Genomic DNA, 19,437 nt, shown 5'->3' with positions numbered 1-19,437 from the left:
TCTGTGAGCACTGGGGACACTTTCGAGGCCTCCAGGCACGCCTTTGCCAATCTAAACAAAGAAGGTTGTTTTATCTGGATTTTCAAGTGTTTAATTAAAAGGTGGTTCAACTGTACACTTACCGTTTTTTGAGTTGGAAGCACACACGAAGTAGATAGCAAGCAGCTGTAGATGTATTTCCACTGAAAGGCAAACTATTATTCTTATAGACAGCATGTAGGTGTGCCTGGCATAACTCTCTAAAACAGTGGCTAACCTCTTCCAAGAGTTCAGTTTTTCTAACCTTTCTGTGAATTTTTATTTTTGAAGATACAGACTAACAGTGCTTATTTCCTAACAATCAAAAGGCTTATGATGCTACTGCTGAGGTCCCAAGCGTTAGTAATATAATCCCGTGCTTATAAACTGCCACCAAAAAACCCCATAAAGTAGGATTCTGGCAAGTAGGCTCCCATTGCACAGCACTGATTAATGCTCCACAAAATGAATATACAGAACACTTGCTATAAAACTTGAAACCACACCCACTCTGTTTGAAAAAGAGACAAAAGGACAGAAGAAAAAGAGGGATACAGTTGGAGGTCTGAGCTGTTTAGATTCTCTGCAGTAAATACTGTCTGCTGTGGAGAGCCACTCATAAATGTCAGTGCTCATTTTCCAGATCAGTTCTTCAGCTGGTGTTGCAAAAAAATGGAGGCATGCCATCAGGCACCAGATGTAGTTTTGGGGCCCAGGGTACAGTGTGGGAAGCCTCTAAATCTAGAAGAGAAAGAAAACACCCTGCCCTTTGTAAACAGCCAGGATGGACTGCAATGGCAAATTAACTAGCTACCGTACACTCCACTCTAAAGTGAGGAATAATGGAACTTATTCATTATCCACTTTATTTACTAATAACGATACAGTATGTATTAATAGCAAAGGGGGAATGGTAACTCAACATATGATTCAGTATGAAAATACATCTCAGGCTGAGATTATTCTGCGTCATCTGATGGTAAGAAAATAAAATTTCTGGGTATCAGTGCTCTTCCTTAAAAGCCTCCTTTAGACATCAAAGAATTGGGCATGGTTACAATCTCTGGGCAAGAGAAGCTCAGCACAAGAGTGGCAAGGCACTACAAAAGAAGGGCTGCAAGTATTTTAGCCAAAGTGTCTGGAAAAGAAGATACACAACACCTGTCCACTTTGAATTTAGGCTAAGCATGGCTATTTGGTCCTACATTTTTCATGATTGTGAGATTTCGCAAAACAAAAAATTTGAAACAAAATACCTAACATATTTTAACATGGTGAGTAGGAGATCTGATAGGCGTGTCAGGCACTAAAAATGCAAATGCAAATGCAAACTACAGTGTCAATCTGAAATTGCCATGCTAGGCCAAGCTTATTTTATTACATACATTCTGCATTCTAAGTACTAATATGTTCATAATGTAAACATTAAGCATACAGAGTTAAAATTCAAGGCCACAATAGTTTTGATTGTCCCTTTTTTGTGTCTTTGGTTGGCCGAGATCAACTCGTAGTGTATAAATGCATAAGTTATATAATAATTATATAAAAAGGAAAAAAATAACATTGACTTGTATACTTCATTCTGACAAACGCACAGCGTTCGCGACTCGATAAAGAAAAACTGGCGCCCACCTAACAAAAATACTTAGATGATTTCTGATTTTGGCAGTCAAGGGTTGTCTCTTGCTTTAACCAACAGAAAACAAACTCCCTTAATAATGATGAGGTTCTAACTGGCAACTTTTAAATATCAAACACAATTCCAGTTTTACTTTTTTTTTTTTTTAAAAGAGATGCATGTGCTGATTTCTCAATTCTTCTGCTTTTCCCTTTTTCCGTCTTTTTTTTATTACTATAAAATCAAGTCTGTTCCTCCTGTAATACTGGGAATGGTATAATACTGAGCAATATGTTTCACAAGTCCAAACAAGTATTTCTTCATAGTCCCAACACTACTAAGTTTTCAGTCTTTTCAGTCTCTTGTAAAGAATTTTCTTTTCTCCCCTTGTCACCATCTTTGTCCTCCTCCTTTCTCCTTTCTGCTTCCTCTGTCAATTGCAGGCTTCTGATCCACAATCATACACTTGCCCTTCAGCACATTCTCATTTCCAATGTTTGGCTCAGGGTTCCTGTAATACTGTCAAGGAATCTCAAAGTTCGGGTTGTCTTCACAGTTTGAGCAGCTGATAACACCGATGAATGGAACGCATTTGATTTTAACTAAAACAATGCTGTTATATTCCAAATCAGCTTCCACACTAAACCAGCCTCTTCTGTTGATATGTTTCTATTTTTTTAAATACAGGTACGGTTTCTTTCTTTTTTTCCCCCTGCTTTTCCCCCCTCTTTTGTAATGATTCATATATTGTTATGTTAGGTCACTGTAGACTTATCCTTATATTGCTGTAGTATAGTCCCAGTTTTGCACTAGCGAGATATCAAACTTTACACATAAGCTTATCAACTTTTTAAGACCACTAGCTTTCGTAGGTTTTCCTTATCATTTCATGCTTTTACCTACAATAGTCTATTGTTGTTTGGTCCACAGAGTCGATGCCCATATACATTACATTTTAGTAACTTAATACTTCTTCAATTCCTCCTTTGAATCCCTACTACAAATAGTCTTTGTGATATTTTTTTAATGTGTTTTTTCCCAGTCAAACCTTCACTTGTCTCTTTAGGCACTTTTAATTCATGTACTCCAATAGAGTTCATTGTAACTCATCAGGGACCATATCCCAGCGAGAAATGTCTTTGTTTTTTCTGGTATTTCTCTTTTTTTTACCCCATTTAGTAGTAGGTGCCAAGATGAGAAGGCATATGAGCAGCTGGCAGCCTAGTATTGGGGTAGATACCTCCAGTCGGTGAATTCCAGTACGGATTAGGGGCAGCGAAAAAGCTGGATGATGTTACAGGCAAAGCAGGAGGGTGGGGAGCTACAAAGTTCATCTTCTGAGGGTGCGCATGATAGGAGCTCATGTAGGGGAGGTCTGACGGGTATTTGTACATGGACGACTCTGGAGGGTGAGGCTGGAGAGCCTGAGCGATTCCATGGAAGTCAAATTTGTAGGCGTAGCGCTTACCATGAACTTTAGTCATAATATTTTTATCATAATAGTAGCGAAGCGCACGGCTGAGTTTGTCATAGTTCATGTTGGGCTTGCTCTTCCGCTCCCCCCAGCGCCGAGCCACTTCGTCGGGGTCTGTCATCTTGAACTCCCCGTTGGTGCCCTCCCAGGTGATGCAGTTGGAGTTGGAACTGTCTGAGAGGAGCTCCAGCAGGAACTGCCATAACTGTATCTGCCCACTCCCTGTAGGGAGAGGAGGGGGACAGGGAAACAAAATGCAAATGTCAGGACTAGTGACTAATAATGTTAAGACAACGACTGACCCTTCCAGGCTTTCACATAGGACCCTATTAGGAAATGTTGCAATGTCAGTTCCTACTCCTCACTCATAACGAGTCCCGTTTCTCCCAGCCCTGTCTCATGAAACCCTAAAGAGCAAAGATAATGGTAACGTGTCATGTTTTTTCTCATCCGAGTGGCAGAATGCCATTACATGGAGATTTAATAGTTACCTAATGTCATTCAGTATAGACAATTGATGGGGAAATAATACAGCACTCATTTAGGAAACTAATCTCTAAAGTTCAGGACAAGCAGCTTTCACTTGCGTAACATTTTACTTGTTCTCACAGCATTATGTTGCAACTAAATGTTCTGTGCTATGGAATAAGCCTACATAAAATGGAGAAGTTTAGAGAAAGCTGGGCTTGTGCCAAACCATATCATCCTTTTACAGCATTTGGGGAAATGCAGAACGGAAACTTATTAGCTTGCTGTTGCACTGCATACAACCATAGGGCAAAACAGTTGCAAGAACAGTGAAAAGGTCCATAAAATACATTCTTGTCATAGTTCTGTGGCAAATAAGTTTAAATAATTATTGAAGTTAAGACTTAAAATGTAATTGTCATTTTATTTTCTCACTCCTCCACCAATTTCATCTTAAAAAATATTAGTCCGCTGTCAACTTTGCAGAAGAGTGTTACCCAGAGGTATAGGAACAAAATCTGACCACTTTAGGTGATTGAAAGCAGATTACAAAGGGCCTTGCCACTGGTATCCATGTTAAAAGCTTAGCATTTCTTAATAAAGCAGCACTGAAATGATGCAAAATGCAGCTGAAGCAGCTTGCAAGGCAATCTGTTTCACAAGCACGATGTCAGCAGAATTTGCCAACCAGCCTCTATGTGCTAACTTCTAAGTACATCTCTGACCAGGAATCAGTTGGGTTTCTTTTTTTCTTTTTTTTCCCTCCAAGCCAGATATGTGGGTATAATAAACAAACTTTCCTTTAGAAAGCTTATAGTAGAGAATTATAATATCAAGCTAGAGTAGCATCTGAGAACCATTAGCAGTTTATACTTCAGTGCAACTGAAACCCATATTCGTTTAAATGATATTTATCCAAACAGTCCTTAATGAATTTCTTCTGTTCCATTAACATGCATTAAGTAAACAAACAAACAAAAGAATCCATGGTATGAGCAAGGCATGCAAGTTTTAATACATGAAACATAACAAGAGGATTAGCCTTTGAAAATCAATAAACAGTTCAGCACTGGACAAAACACAAACTTTTGAATAAGCAATCCAACATATGTTCTAACATAAACACTTGCCTTCCAAATGTAATATATAGTCCTATGAAAATAAATGGTTGCTGTCAATTTCCTTTTAATGAGAGAGTAATTCCACCAATTTATAAACACACAAAACACGTTAAAGCACAGGAATGATTGTGTGTAGGAAATCCACATCCAAATGTTACAAAAGTATCCTGATCCTGATCATGTTAATGTCTTCCACAGTAGCGAAGTCTACCAAATGGATGCTTGACAAAACTGAAAAAGCCAGGGTTTATGAGTAAATCAAAGGCGGGTAGGACCCCACTTCCAGTTAAGATCAATGTCACCTGGAAACCCACCGCCTTAGGCTATTTGAAAAATCCTATCCTAAATACTTAATTGCTTTCCCATGTCATGCAAAGCTGTTTAGAAAGTAATCTAATCTAGAACTGTGCTTGATGTCACCTGGAATAAGGTGAAAGGGAATGGATCAGTACTTTGGCAATTTCATGTCTGGAAAAGCCGTTGCATGTCATAAGAAGGCATATTGTTCCTGGTAGGTCGAGGAGACCTGCAATGTGAAACAAGGAACACTGTGCCCTGTGGCTGTGGCAGGGAAATAGGAAGTGGCATGCACAGTGTCAATCCACTGTGGCAGATCATGACGTTGATTACTGTGGTGTACGGCCAGAGTGTGTCCTGCAGACTTGGAGTGGCAACAGTGAAATCTCCAGTGTTCACAATCAGCATTATTAACTTACTAAAAAGCTCCCTTGTCTTTACCCACAATATGCTACAAGCCCCTGTTCACAATGCGCCTCATTGCCTGTGAGGCAGTGGGAGAACACTTTGGAAGCATTTCAACCAATTATTCTTTGCAAATAGATGATGCTTTCCTCATTCTTCCCTACATATTTTTGTTGATTTGGGTTGTTTATCCCAAGATGTTTTATTTGTCATGGTCAGTATGGCATTGCATTGTGGTTTAACAGAATCTGGGACACATCTGACACAGGTCGGTAAGATACTTATATCCTTCTGGAGAGATACCTGGAGGCCAGATGGGATATCTTACAGCATTTGACAAAATCCCCATGTTTAGGCAACTGAAGTGAACTCCATTTGATACGAGGAGTTCAAGCAACTCTAAGGAGGTATATGACTGACTGAATGTAACCATCTACTCTAGGATAATTTGAATAGCTCTGTAGAGAGCTATATTAACTACATCTCCAATGAACTTCATGAGAAATAAGACACCTAGCTCATATGTAGACATCTACACTAAGATACACGAGTTTATGTGTCTTAATCTGTGACCTCAGTCTCACACTTGTGTAATTTAGAAAGCTAACCCTGCAACACATTGGTTATCATCAGCTCCCACTGAGTCATACTGAGGAGTGATAAAATCAGTCGCATCACCTCTCAGGTCTGGCCTTAAAGCCACAGTGGGGACACTAGCAGTGAAGAGGAATCCCCCTAAATCAGCAAAATCCTTTCTCACCTGGATTTGCAAGTCGGCTGCTGGTTGGTCCAAGAATCTGATATGGATCTACAAAATCGCAAAAGAAAGATTTAAAATCCTACAACAGTGATGTCAAATATTTTAGGCGACTGTTAACTTTTTAACCTGGTAAGGGGCAGTGTATACCACCTGATGGGACAGCAGATCCAACACTGGGGAAAGTGGTTCCTTTCTTTGCATCACAATATTTGTATATTTCCCCTTAAAGGTGAATGTGCAAGTGAACAATTGCAAGGATACAAATTTTCTTTTTTGCACTGTATTAGCCTCCACAAGTGTAAATTCAGACACACTGAAAATTTAGTCCAGAAGTATTCTGGTTCCTGCTTATACAAAGTACACACACGCACGGAGGTCTCCTCCACAAAGGACAGCAACATCTCTTCTCATGAGGCCACATTTGTTTCCTATGTGGCACTGCTAACTTTTTCTGTGCGAAAAGAGCCTCCAGAATAGGGCTGAGAGTGTATGACTGGGTCAATTCTTGTCACTGGAGACCAGTGAGGGATCTCCTGTATTGACCTTGCAACTAGGGTTTTCAGAAGAGCCTGTGTCAGCCATCCAACGCCTGTAGCATCAAAATGTTCTCCCTGAGGGATTCCCTCTGAAAATGAAAACTTATTTTGGCTTGAAATACAACAGGAAAAAAGGGAAGGCTGTGACAGAAGCACAAAAGGCAAAGCGATGGGCTGCAAGTCTGGAGCCCGTCACTAGATGACCCTGTCATTGGGTTCCCTTGCCTCCAGACAGCTGCTTTCCAACGGCTGCCAGCTTTATAGCCAAGAAGATAACCAGGTTACATTCCTTATACATTTAAATAATCTGTGCAGCTCACATACAGCTATTAAATGATCCTAAGGACTTAGATAAATCATCATATTTCTTGAAAGATGCTCATGGTTGGAAGGCCAGATTAGATAAAATGCTGTTTGGGCAAAAAGAAGCATAATGCTTCCCAGGCAGAATGTGTACGAGCTAATGAGAGGCAGTCATGCACATGCCTTATTTAGCTATAAAAAGCAAACAGAATAAAGATTTAAAATCCATGTTTAAAAAAAAAAGTGCTAAAAACAGGTTCAGTCTTCTGTGTTGAGAGTATCCTCCAAATCTCTGACTTTCCTATTGCTATCCTTTTGCTGTTAACAAGAGCCATAAATGATTCAGAATCCCTGTAGTGCTTTACAGCTACCTGTCCAAACCACAGTAGAATTTAGAATAAGGGGTCCTGACCCACATATTAGCTGCTTTGAAAATACAAAATGCACCCATTTTGCAAAAACACTGGTTTACAAACTCATAAACTACTTTCTCCTTGGTTTCTCAATAGATTGAGAATCCTTCTGATTTCCCTGTTTAATTTCAGGAGCCTAACTCAAATAGCTTTCTGCAGGCTGCAATCATTCCGTTTTCCAACTGCTAGAACTTAAACTACTGTGGAGTGCATTGTCTTTTGACATCCTTGCCTTCCTCATTTGTACCTAAACTGCACATAGGTACCTTGTTTAAACAGCTTTTTCACTGTGCAAGGTAATCACTGCCTTTAAAATTCGCTAAAGCAGTTTACAATGGCCATGAAAGTCCTCATCTCAGATGCAGCTACAGTGCTGAATTATACACATCTGGGGATTTAGTGGTCACCAGCTGGAGATCTCATTAGTGGCCTGAATTAGATGTTGCCATATCCTTCTCATCCTGTTCAACAAACTCCATCACACCTAGGCAAATTTCTAAAAAAATAACACTCACCTAACTGAGGACGCTGGTCTTCTGTTTTGGGAACTGTTGAGGATGATGGCTGAGTAGCTGAAAATTGAAAAACCCATGTTGTTATTTTTGCAGTTTGGAAGTTGGTCACCAAACCTGTGATAGATCACAGGCTTGGGACTCCTTCTGCTCACACCCAGTGACGGCCACAATAGGATTTATCAAGGACTTGATAAAGCCTGTGTTCAAGTAAGGATGTGGCTGCCCCAGTGGCTGCCATTCCACAGGCTTTCAAAAATCCTCCAGAGCTGAATGATGAGGCAGCTCCTATCAGTTGACTTCAAAGGCTATGCAGTTGCACCAGATGTACATTAGGCCCCCAGGCTAGACATATGCAGGTGCATTTACCTTTTGACTGAGGACTGGAGTGGGTGTGACTCGTCCATGCTGATCTCCTCGCTTGTTCGTAAGGCAAATCTGTGAAGGAAAAGGTCATTGAGTCATGCAGATATGGCATAACGCGTTTATGTCCATAGGGACACATTCCTATGGGACTCATTGGTTTGGAAAGTTATTGAAATAGGAAGTATGTTCCTTGTTAAAACTTTTATGGTCTTTAGAGTCTCTAAAAATAACAGCATCATGTTGCCCTCTGCTTTGCTCTTTTGAACTGTCTATTCTTTAACATATGAAAACGAAGAAACTAAACCACAAAAGCTTTCTCTGTAAATAGTAAATTTAAAGATTTGATTTACCCTTTGAAATCTTTTGCAGTTGCCTGTGCTTTTCTGTGGCTGGCTTTAACACATTAGCTAAAATTGATGCCAAAATCAGACTTATGTAGCCTGGCCAGGATCTCAGGAAGGCAGCAGTACCCATCTCGTTGAACTAAGTTGGTACGGATGGCTTGGTTCTTAACAGTACTTGTGCTTTATTTTAGAAGTTGTGTTTGGAAATGAAACCAGTTAGTAAATAAAGAAACAGTCACAGACTGGCTCTGTGCAAGACATTTATCTCTTCCCATTTCCAAACAGTGTAAGCAGAAGTATTGAATGGAAATAAAATGTAATGTGAAATTCACAACTGAATTGCCTTTAATTTATTTAGTCTGTTTGGCTTAAGGAGCAGACTGGCACTACCAGCACTGTTGTCTCCTGGAATCTTATACTTCAAAGCCACTGCTTTTGCTTATATGTAATTTTTCTTTGTATTGCATTTGAATAACTGGTGAATTTTTATCCCTGATTTCTTGAGAATTATTCCACAATCTTGTCCTTCAGAAACTCAGAGAAAGCAACATAAACTGTACAAGTGCTCATCTCTGAGCAGAACACTGGTGTGCAGGTAATATGCAGATATTTTGATCAGGTTGAGATCGGCATTGCTAGTAACTGTTGTAGTTAGAGACACCTCACGGCCTAAGAACTTTATCATCTGGCAAAAAAAAAAAATCAAAAGGTCTCTGGTCATGTTTCCAGGAGGTTCTCAGCTTTGTCTGTACAGAGGGGGACAGGGCTCAGCTCTGGGCTGCTTGCATGTATCTTGTCCAGTCCTGACTTGCTTGGCCAGTTCTCTAGCAACATAAACAACCTTTTCTTTTTTTTTCCTCCCTCCCATTTCTTCCATTCCCTGCCCAGAAAGACTACAGAGAAATACGGGTGAAAGTTCACATCGAAAGTATGTGCTTCTCATTAGGCTATGCAACTCCTCCTGCAATCTCTCCTCTCCTCCTCCCCCTATTTGTGGTTCTCCAAATATTAGACACCTATACACAGAGAAGGCTGTGTGATGCTGCGTGCTTCTATTCACTGGCACTTGCAGTCTAGAAATGTATCTGCTACAAATTTAGTAGTGTGAGAAAGTTGTTTTGACTTTTAACTAACACATCATAAGACGGTTTTCTGACTACACCCTCTCCATTAAAAGAAAAATCTAGCTATCACCCTTTCTTGAAATAGCACAAAATTCCAACTTCATTCTTAGTTCAGTATTGTGCCTTGATAAACATGTTGCTATCCTAGATAAGCAGATCTGTTCATATTTGTAGGATATGAGTACAATATGTCCTTATCTTGGACAGATCTTTGATGGGAATTCTCCTGTTTGATGAGACATGTAGACAAACCCATATTAGGTCTTCCTGAGCTTCTGATAACTTCATTGTATCACTTTCAGCTTGCTGAAACCTCATGTTCTGTTGTAAAGGTGACTGAAGAAATACGTCTTTGTCATTGCAGTTCGTTACAAGCCCAGCTCATTTCCTATTTTCTATTGTAGTGCCTTAACAATGGCAATGTTTAATTAATCTCTCCAGAATTGCACCCTAGGATTTGGCTAATTCCCATTTGACACTATTTACTCCCTTCCCCCCATTTTTGACCTTTTCCATGTCATCAAGTGATTGTCCATGGAGTCTGCTATTGCTCTCACATGAAGAGTGCTTTGTTATGGAAAAGCTTTTTTGCAGTCTAGTTAAAATATGACATTTAACTGAAAGAAAAGCCATGGAATAAGCCAACAAAATCTTTACATGAGGAAAGAAAACCAAAAAAAATTCTAACCAACTCCCTCATTTTCTTTCCAAATGGAAATTCAACTTAAAAATGTTTGTCAACTTCCAACTGTAAGAGCTAAAATAAAATAAGGCTTTCAAAATTACATGTCTTTTGTTGTTGGAAATGTTTAGTTACAATACACCTGTTTACATAGAAGAGTAGAGACGCCCTACATCTAAACTACAACTCCTATAAGTAACTGTGTAAACACAGGAAGATGTTGACAGAAAATATTTTGTTTTGCAAATGTAATTCTAAATGTGATTTAGGTAAAAATACTGAAATTAAGGAGGTCATCATGTCACAGTGAGCTATTTCATTTTCCATCCTAAGTCAGGATGAAACAAATACTGAAATTGCAGTATTATCAGAGATTTATCTCTTGGGATTAAAAAAAAAAAACCAAAACCAAATACAAAACAGGTTTTGTTCAATACCTATAAATTTCACAGTTCTTTCACAGCAGTCTCATTCTAGCCTTTGCCTGAAATCCTCTCAATCGCAATGGTTATTTCCTGCAGGACAGCCAGTTCCCTCTGGCCTTATGTTACATGTTCATTTTCACTGGAAACTATTTTAGGCATCTAGTTTTACACTGCACAGTTGAGAATTGTTTCTACAGCTATGCTTTATCTTGTCATCCATATTCATGTCTACATTCTTCCACATCATTCAAAGCTCTTGGGTGCTACTACAACCTGTGACCATGAGGACCACAGTCTGCTTTAACGTTACATGAAAACGTGTTGGAGGTTTTTTTGAGTATCCTTCCTTATACTACTGAGACTAAAGAAGTACCCTGTGACAATATTTTGATAATTGTAGCACGTTTTCTCATAAACCAGACTCTTGAGTTGAACAACTTCAAACTTCCATATCTTTCAAGATGCTTGAAAGACTTTCCATATTCCCATGGCTCTAAGCATCTTCTGATTGTGCAAAGTCTTTTTGACAACGGATGATTCACACAGCTTTTTGCACAAGTCCACGGTGATGCTTTATTTAATGTCACAGTCAGATTTTTCATTTAATCTTCCACTGTGTTTTGGCATTTGTTTACTTTTTTCCACTTTAGCCAACAACTAGAGCAGTGGCTTTCATTGTGCCTGTGTTAAGTTCTTTATTCAGGAGTGAAGAGGGTTAATTTGAAATCATTTAGGTATGCGAGTAACTTTTGTCTTATGTGGCATTTATCAACTTTATTTTCAGCTGCTAACATATTACCAGTTTGTTTCTTTGTAATAAGGCTTCTGAGTGCCCCCACAGGAACCTTTTAGAGGAATCTCTGATTTTAATCAATGACAAAATCACATCACCTCTAAGATTGATAACAAATTTTATTCTGTCCTTTTTCTAATTATTGATAACTACAGATCACATCAGAGAATGCTAAAGTACCCTAAACTGAAGATGTCCAATATTTATTTTTGATTACAGGTTAATTAGTCAGTTCTTGATCTGTTTGATATGCCGACTTAACTTTCGTTGTAAATAGTTGTAGGGGACTTTGTTAAATTCATTATGAAAGTCAAATGCCAAATGTGTGCATTGAATCAGTGGCTTCCTTTTAATTCACCGTTACAGACAAGTGTAGTAGAAGAGTTTGTTTTCCTAGACCCTGAGCAAAGTGGATTTGATTATGTTATGGCCTGGTAGTTGTTTTCCTATCTATCTTATCAATTAACAAATCTACAGACATGTAGATTATGTATACTAGTGTATACAAAACAGTTACTTGTATGTCCTGTCCTGGATTATACCCTAGAGCATTGATAAAAGACAGATAAAATACTTACTATCCAAAACTCTCTCTCTCTCTTTTTAATGAGAGAATGCATCTTTTCACAAGAGTTCAGCCAATGCAAGTGCAGGGCCTTTCACAACACTTGGATGTATGCCTCTGGCTCAGTAAAGGATTTCCTTTAAATTTAGTATTTTGCTGCAACCTCTCTTAACGTCTCACAGTACTGTGTGCTTATTACTGGAAAAGCAAATGTCCAGATTAGGCATTTTTCTAGAGTCGTTAGTGGTGAGGGGTGTCATAAAGAAAATGTTTAGCTTTGTAGCAATGTCCTCATCTTCCTTAATTATTCCCTTTAGTCTTTCAGAAACCAGCACATCCACAATACTTTCATGGGCTTTAAACTTTAGAGCCATAAAACTTTCTTATCTTTTGATTTTACTTATTTAGTCTCTTAAACTCACAATCCATTGTTGTTGGGTTTGTTTGCCTCAAACATAAATAACAAGTAGACAGCAGGAGAACATGTATCCTGCATTTTTAGAGTACTTTTTCCCAATACAATTCAGATAGCTTCATAAAAGTGGGTACTTATGCCTCATTTTAGAGTCAGATATCTGAAGCATATAAAAAAGTGATTGTGCTGGGACAATGAAACAGAACCATTGAATAGAGAACTGGTCTTCTGATTCTCTTTAAAAAGCAGGTAGCATTGCTTCAAAGACAGAGATATGTGGAAGAAAAAGACTTATTACACTGCTCTATGTAATCATCTCACTCTATACAATGATATGTACACACATATATATAACATATATGTATGTATTATGTGTGTGTATTCAAAATAAGGCCTAATATTTATGAAGAGAGTTGAAGGAGCAAAAGAATGAGATACTTAATGAGATTAAATGAATAAGATCACAGCATACAAAAGGTGGTCATTGTTCATACCTGGCCTGCTTGCAATTCTTTGTGTTGCTTCTGGATAAACCGATGTATTTGGAAAAATAAATGTGGCACCTCCTAAAGAGAAAGAAGAAGAGATAAACACCTAAAGATCCATTTTCATTGTCCAAAAGTGCACTTTTATTTTCACTCTTGTAGTGTGTCTGGAAGAAGACTATGAAAAACTAATTTCTGCCTTAGGACTGTTACATAAAAAAAATGTCCATTCCAATAGCCTTTGCATCTGTGTAAACCAATTAAAATTACTGGATTAAAAAAAAAAATCTGTGCAAAGTCCATGTTACAGGAGGAGATAGTCAAGTTCAGGAAACCCCTTCTACCTTTACCACAATCACGTCCACCTGGGCAAGTGGTTTAATATCTTCTGAAATAAAATCTCATTAAGGTCTCTTCATTCAGAAGATATGAAATCACCTGTGCACTCACCAAACAGGTTCATATTTTCAACAGAGACTGTAGGTCTGGGCTAAAGGCTATTGGTTTCTGTGGCAAACTTCCCACAGACTTTAGTTCGCTTTGGGCCAGACCCTCAGAAATCTCATTCTCTTCACAGAATGAAAAAATTAAGAATATTGAGCTTGACACAGAAAATAGTATCTCATCTCAGGCACTGAACTTGTTCTGACTATATCAATAGTCTTCTAATGACCATTTCTAGGAATATGAAAAGAAGCATAATGATTTGTGCAACTATGGCTGACTTCAAGAGGAACTTGTTGCTAACTCTTTCCAGGTCCTTTGAAAATCCCACTCCAAAGTTCTTATGCCAACAAAACAATTAGTTTTTCTTATGCTGACAATGAGCTCAATATTATTCACACTCTCAATGTCAGAAATGCAGACAAGCTCATTTTGATGAAATGAATTTCAAAGTATCATTGTCAGTGCACACATATAGAAAAAGATAACACATAGAATGGATGAACAATGCTTGCATAACTTTGTGTGGAAACCGCTTGCAAATCAGTATATGGAAAGCCAGAGATGGAGAAGAGTATTGACTTCATCTGTTTTTAAAAAGGCTTAAGACTTATCCCAAACCCCATCAAAGCACAGAGTAACTTTTTATTTTTTGCTTTTGATGGGGTTTGCAACAGGCTTTCAGCCCATAGTAGGACTTCACATCAAGGTGCAAGAGAAGGGAAGATCTCTCAGGGTTAGTTAGTTTTGCTAGGAAACTCACTGCTATTTACCACAGTGAAAGACTACATGAAATGTGAAAGAAGCATTGCAATCCAAGGTTTGTGTTTAGTTTGGTTTTCTTTGGTTGGTTGTTTTTTTTCTTCCTTTTGCATTATCCTATGTATTATCTTTTTCATTTCAAATAAAGAATTGTTATTTCTGGTCACTGTAGGCAACTAATTCCCTCAGGCATGATCATGCAATATTCCAAACATCTTTAATCAATATGTACACCATACTATATATACAATTCCATGCCATTCTCTGTTGCACAACTGCTAGAGCAGGATAAAATGTATTCTGAAATATTTTCATAAATATTTGAGTCACGTCCTGAAAGACAGATGCTTTGAAGGCATGTACTGTATCGTTCTCCTGCCTACACTCAATACTTTTCTGGGCCAAATTAACAGAAGAATGAATATTAACAAAGATCATTTTACGTTCAGATCAGACTTAGTGGAGATTATAACACCAAACTTAGTGGAGTTTCCAAGATGAGAAGCTGACAAATGAGATGAGCTAACTACCTAAACAGTAATTTTACTGAATTATACAATATACACTGCATGGGACGGGAGATAGCCCCCAGTCACCAGAGTCCACAGCACTTAGGCAAGTGCTGAGCACTTTTGAGCCTGTCAGCCTTCTAGGGATCTGGGGAGTAGTACAATAAGACAGAATGAGAAGAAAAAAAAAGACCTCAGAGACAAAGGTCCTGAGCCTGCTGTTTATCATGTGTCAGGGACACCATTTTCTTGTAGGACAGAAGAAATTACCAGCAAGGAGACCATTTAGGAACCATCCAGCCCTGTGTGATCTCACCTTTTTTCTGTGTGTCTACGTATAACTCAAACAGCAAAGAGAGGATACATTTGTATCACTCTCTGATTTACCATTTCCATTTTTAGCAAGCAACCCATGACGAGGAATCCTATGCTTTTATAAGATGACCTATAGCAATGGGAGCAGTGCCAGCATTACCTGTGTTTCTAGCATGCATTAACCGTGGAGAGTTTTGTAAGGCCTTATCAACATCATCTGAAGTCAAATGTGGAAGAGGAGCTACAAAACAAAACAAAAAGCAACACCAAAATGAAAAAGAAATTGTAAATTATCTTTTTAAACCATATTTTCCCCTGAGAGGATTGTCTGAATGCGATTCTACCAACAGTCAGCTTCAGTCTGCAGTTTGGAGGGAGGTGTGCGTGCTACAACTAAGGCATTCATTTATTCAACATCATGAATGCATAGTATTTCTGAATGATTATTGACAGTGTGCGTGTGGAGAAGACTGCACCGCACTGGTGTTGCAATGCTTGGGATTTATTTTTTGCCTTTAAAAACCATATTCTCTTTAACTTTTCTAAACTAGAGTCAAATCTGTAAAATTAACTCAAGCTTAGATGAAAGCCTCCATCCCTTCTTTCTCTTTGACATGCTAGCCATGCACTACATGTAATTTGCATTTGGACTTCAGGGATTGTTGTTTTTTTTTTTCCATGAATATACAGAACTTTTATTCAATTCAGTGAAATCTTCCTGATCCTATTCAGAGTGGAGCAAACTCCTGTCAATCCTTAGAATCATGCCTGGAATTTGCTTTATGAATCAATGATTGCACTCTTGTTTAGCCTGCTCTTCATTAAAATGGAAAGAAATGAGTATGTGACCAGAAAAAACATTAGCACTGAATCCCAAATGATTTTCTTCCTACAGTATACTGGTGAATATGCTGGGTTTCAATTTGACTTTTCTCTGAGATGGACATGTAGAAATATTCCCCAACTTTTATTTGGTGAACAGGAGTAAAAGGCACCTGAAATTAACGGTAATCTTTCCATCAAACTCAAAAGGCTTTGGATCAGGCTCCTTTCTATGTTCTTAGGAACAGCAGCATTTTCAACAGACATTGTAAACTCAGCTAAGCGCATCCACACCATTAAATCTATGACAGATATCAACCAGAGACTGATTGCAGCCACTACCATAATGACAGAAAACTAGCTTACTCTCTCTGAGGTAGTGTAGGTGCGACAGGAGGATATCTGCATTATAGCTTGGGGTGAGTCTCTGGAAGTCATCTTTGGTCATTTTACACAGCTCCTTCCCATCGATGTTCTGGAACAACAAGATGTCCACATCTGGGAGACCATATTCCTTTACTGCCCATTCTAGCCATTGGCGTACGTGATCTGTGCTCCACAGTGTAGGATCTGGTGGTATCATAAAGCAGAAAATTAGGCAGAGAAGGAAGAGTGTACATGCACTGGATCAGTACAAAAGAAATGTAGACTACAGTCTGGACAGACTTAATCCCCTATTTACTGATGGCTGTAGACACACGAGGAATTCATTTGGATTGTAAAGGAGAACAACTATCTCTGGAAAAGTATTAGGCAAGAACTGTGAGCTCCAATTATTAAAAACAAACCCCCTGATGTTGAGCTACTTGTCTCATTTAGTTTTTTTGTTATTATCCACAGATCAACACAGGGTCCTGACCTCATGTATAGAATATTCTTGAAAAGTCTTTAAGACAGCCCATTAACAGCTCTGTGGTTTGTACCTCAACAATTTTCAAAGCTCTCTACTGAATTTCGATCTTTACCCAAGTGAAATTGCCACTCAAGTCAGAAGTACTGTTTCTTGGCCATAGGATAAGTAGGTACTGAGAGATTTGGCTATTTAATAAACTAGATTGAGTCATATTAAAATACTTTGCACTTCCTTTCCTAGACTGATGTGTTATACTAGTGTACATTGCAGCACCTGCATGTGTTTTTCATTACTACCTGAAGTATTGGAAAAAACATCTAGGGAAAACACCCAAGAAGTAGTCCAGATTTTTAGTGAAACATAAGGCCAAATACATTGTGGTTCTGAATGAACCTTTAACTTAAACTTCTTTTTTGCTTTTAAATTCCTCGTTTTCATTTTCTCTTCCATTGTACTTTTCCCTATTCTTGAGTTACAGTAAGCACCCATCAACACGAATATCCCTAAGGACCTGCAGTGCACACCCCCATAATGGAAGATAGCTCCTACCATGAAGAATTTATACTTTTTTTTTTTTTCAGAGAAAAGATGAAAGCCAAGGGGAAACAAAGTCCTTGAGAGTTTTTGCCTTCCAGTCTAAATGACTTTGTGGTTCTGTGATATCCTGAAGACTGAGAATGGTGCACAGAGAGGTCAACTGGCTGTAGTCATCACACAAAAGTCTGTAGAAGGCCTGTGACTTGAAAGACAGTAAATGGTTTTTCTGTGGCTTAACTTCAGTGCTATTCTCTCTTTTGACTGTTGTTCAGTCTGGTCTGAAAGAGGTGGGGACCTCTTTCCATAAACTAGGAATTGTTCAGAGTCTGTCATGCTGTTGCTAACTCCCAATCCTTCACTTATTAGTGCTCTACTCCTCTCCCTTCTGATGCTTCTCCTGGCATTTCAAGCTCTTGCAAGACAGAACAATTAATATTCTGGAGCTTCAGAGGTCTTCTCTGCTCCCTAAAGTGCACCAAAAAACACTTTCAAGAACCTCTCCATTTGGTATGAAATACATAGCAAACGTAGGGTCTGTATGAGATTGCCCACATCTATAGCAGAGAACTCCAACATGTACATTCAGTTTGGTTTGAAGTAAACAACCAAACACCAAGAAGCTTACCAAAACATTTTGATAAGGCTTATAATTTGAAAACGTTTCTTACATACGATAACTAGAAAGTTACCATGGCTGGAAATGGGAATATTGCTTTTCTTAATCTTAAACATTACCACATGAGCTGCACATGCCTATGTGCCAGTCGAACAAAACCAACTGATTTTTACCCATATGTTTCTTCTAGGTACCTCAAAATAGCAAGGCTGCGACTATGACCATCTTTTTCCTTGAATATCACTCAAATCCACTTCAAAACACACCTCTAGGAATACACTGAGTATAAAAGACCTTGCTGAGCTAATCACACTGTTACTAAAGACTAAAAAGAGTGGCAATCATCAAGACATTTTGGAACTTTTAAATGTTGTGAATTTCAGTGTGGTCTGCTTGCAGTTGGCAGGACACACCATTATTCAGTGCCTCACTCTTCTATCTTCAAAACAGAACTGTTAGTATCATTGCAGAGGATACTGCAACATATTTGTCTGCTTGTATCTTGACAAATAACTGAAATAATCATAGCTTGCAAAATTGGCCACAGTTAGTACTCTTGCATATCTTAGCAACTGAAAAACTGTAAGAATATTAGGCAACATGGCAGTAGCAGAAATGCTTCAGATAGGCACATCTCTACTGGAGGGGAACTAGCAGCAAAACATTCCCTCCTGTTGCACGCTGTGGGTATCTACGTGTCTATGCTGTGCATATCCAGTGGTTTATGAACACCAGTATATATCATGATGGTCTAATGCTTTGACTCTGGAAATGGGCATGCTAATTAATGTGCAAACTGAGGCAACAAGCCTTCCAGCAGAGGTTTGTCTGGAGGACAAGGCACATAGGAGTGAACGCCTTCTTGTTCAATTAACTGCTGAATCCCACAGCCAAGCTTGCCAAGACTAATAAGAATTTCTCAATTGTGCTCTTATATTGCAGTGGAGTTGTCAGTTTGCTTCTTAAAATGTTTTACACCACCCAAACTCTGGGGATAACCTAGACAAATGCTTTTCATGCACTGTTTGATTTCACAGAAGCTATTTCATTTTTAGCATGCTGTGGGATGGACTGCATTGGGATATCATGTGGTACAGTGATCCTTTCTTTTTCCCACACACTCTGTTCTCAACCAAGTCCATGGTGTTAGGAAATGGAAGTAGCTCTTCATTTTGCTAACTTTCGTGTGAACTACTCCAAAAGGAGCTAGAGAGGTCAGATAAATGTCTGTAATCAGTCAGTTCTGCTGCTGAGATGGGAAAAAACAGCTTGAGGAGCTAGCTTCACTATGATATTTCTCAGCTCGTTCTCTTAACAGTCTTGGGAAATCACTGCTCTTTTTCTTCCTGATCACCTATATCACACTGTCACTTTTCTCTCAATCTTCTTAAATAACATTAGTAGACTTATGAGAAATGCATTTTTCGCCTCAATTTTTTGTGTAGAGGGTCTAAC

The 19,437-nt window shown here is 38.7% G+C and overlaps 1 protein-coding gene across 5 annotated transcripts in view; it reads right to left on the bottom strand.

Annotated features, from left to right (window-relative positions):
• Nucleotides 1-867: 867 nt before the first annotated feature.
• ERG (ETS transcription factor ERG) overlaps nt 868-19,437 on the bottom strand; it is a 146,710-nt gene continuing 128,140 nt past the window's right edge. For 4 of the 5 annotated variants that reach the window (XM_062001021.1, XM_062001063.1, XM_062001032.1 and 1 more), the window contains 7 exons: nt 16,343-16,546; nt 15,315-15,395; nt 13,134-13,205; nt 8,295-8,363; nt 7,929-7,985; nt 6,162-6,209; nt 868-3,332 (listed from right to left, as the gene is read on the bottom strand). In XM_062001021.1, the coding sequence (XP_061857005.1) occupies nt 2,812-3,332; nt 6,162-6,209; nt 7,929-7,985; nt 8,295-8,363; nt 13,134-13,205; nt 15,315-15,395; nt 16,343-16,546 (1,052 nt within the window). In that variant the 3' untranslated portion in view covers nt 868-2,811. The remainder of the gene's footprint in view (nt 3,333-6,161; nt 6,210-7,928; nt 7,986-8,294; nt 8,364-13,133; nt 13,206-15,314; nt 15,396-16,342; nt 16,547-19,437) is intronic. The other variant, XM_062001042.1, reaches the window with a different exon arrangement.

Source organism: Colius striatus, chromosome 1 (genome assembly GCF_028858725.1).
Source record: "Colius striatus isolate bColStr4 chromosome 1, bColStr4.1.hap1, whole genome shotgun sequence".
Classification (NCBI taxonomy): Eukaryota; Metazoa; Chordata; class Aves; order Coliiformes; family Coliidae; genus Colius; species Colius striatus.
Note: the sequence above shows the minus strand (reverse complement) of the source record. Positions and strands in the feature narration are given on the sequence as shown.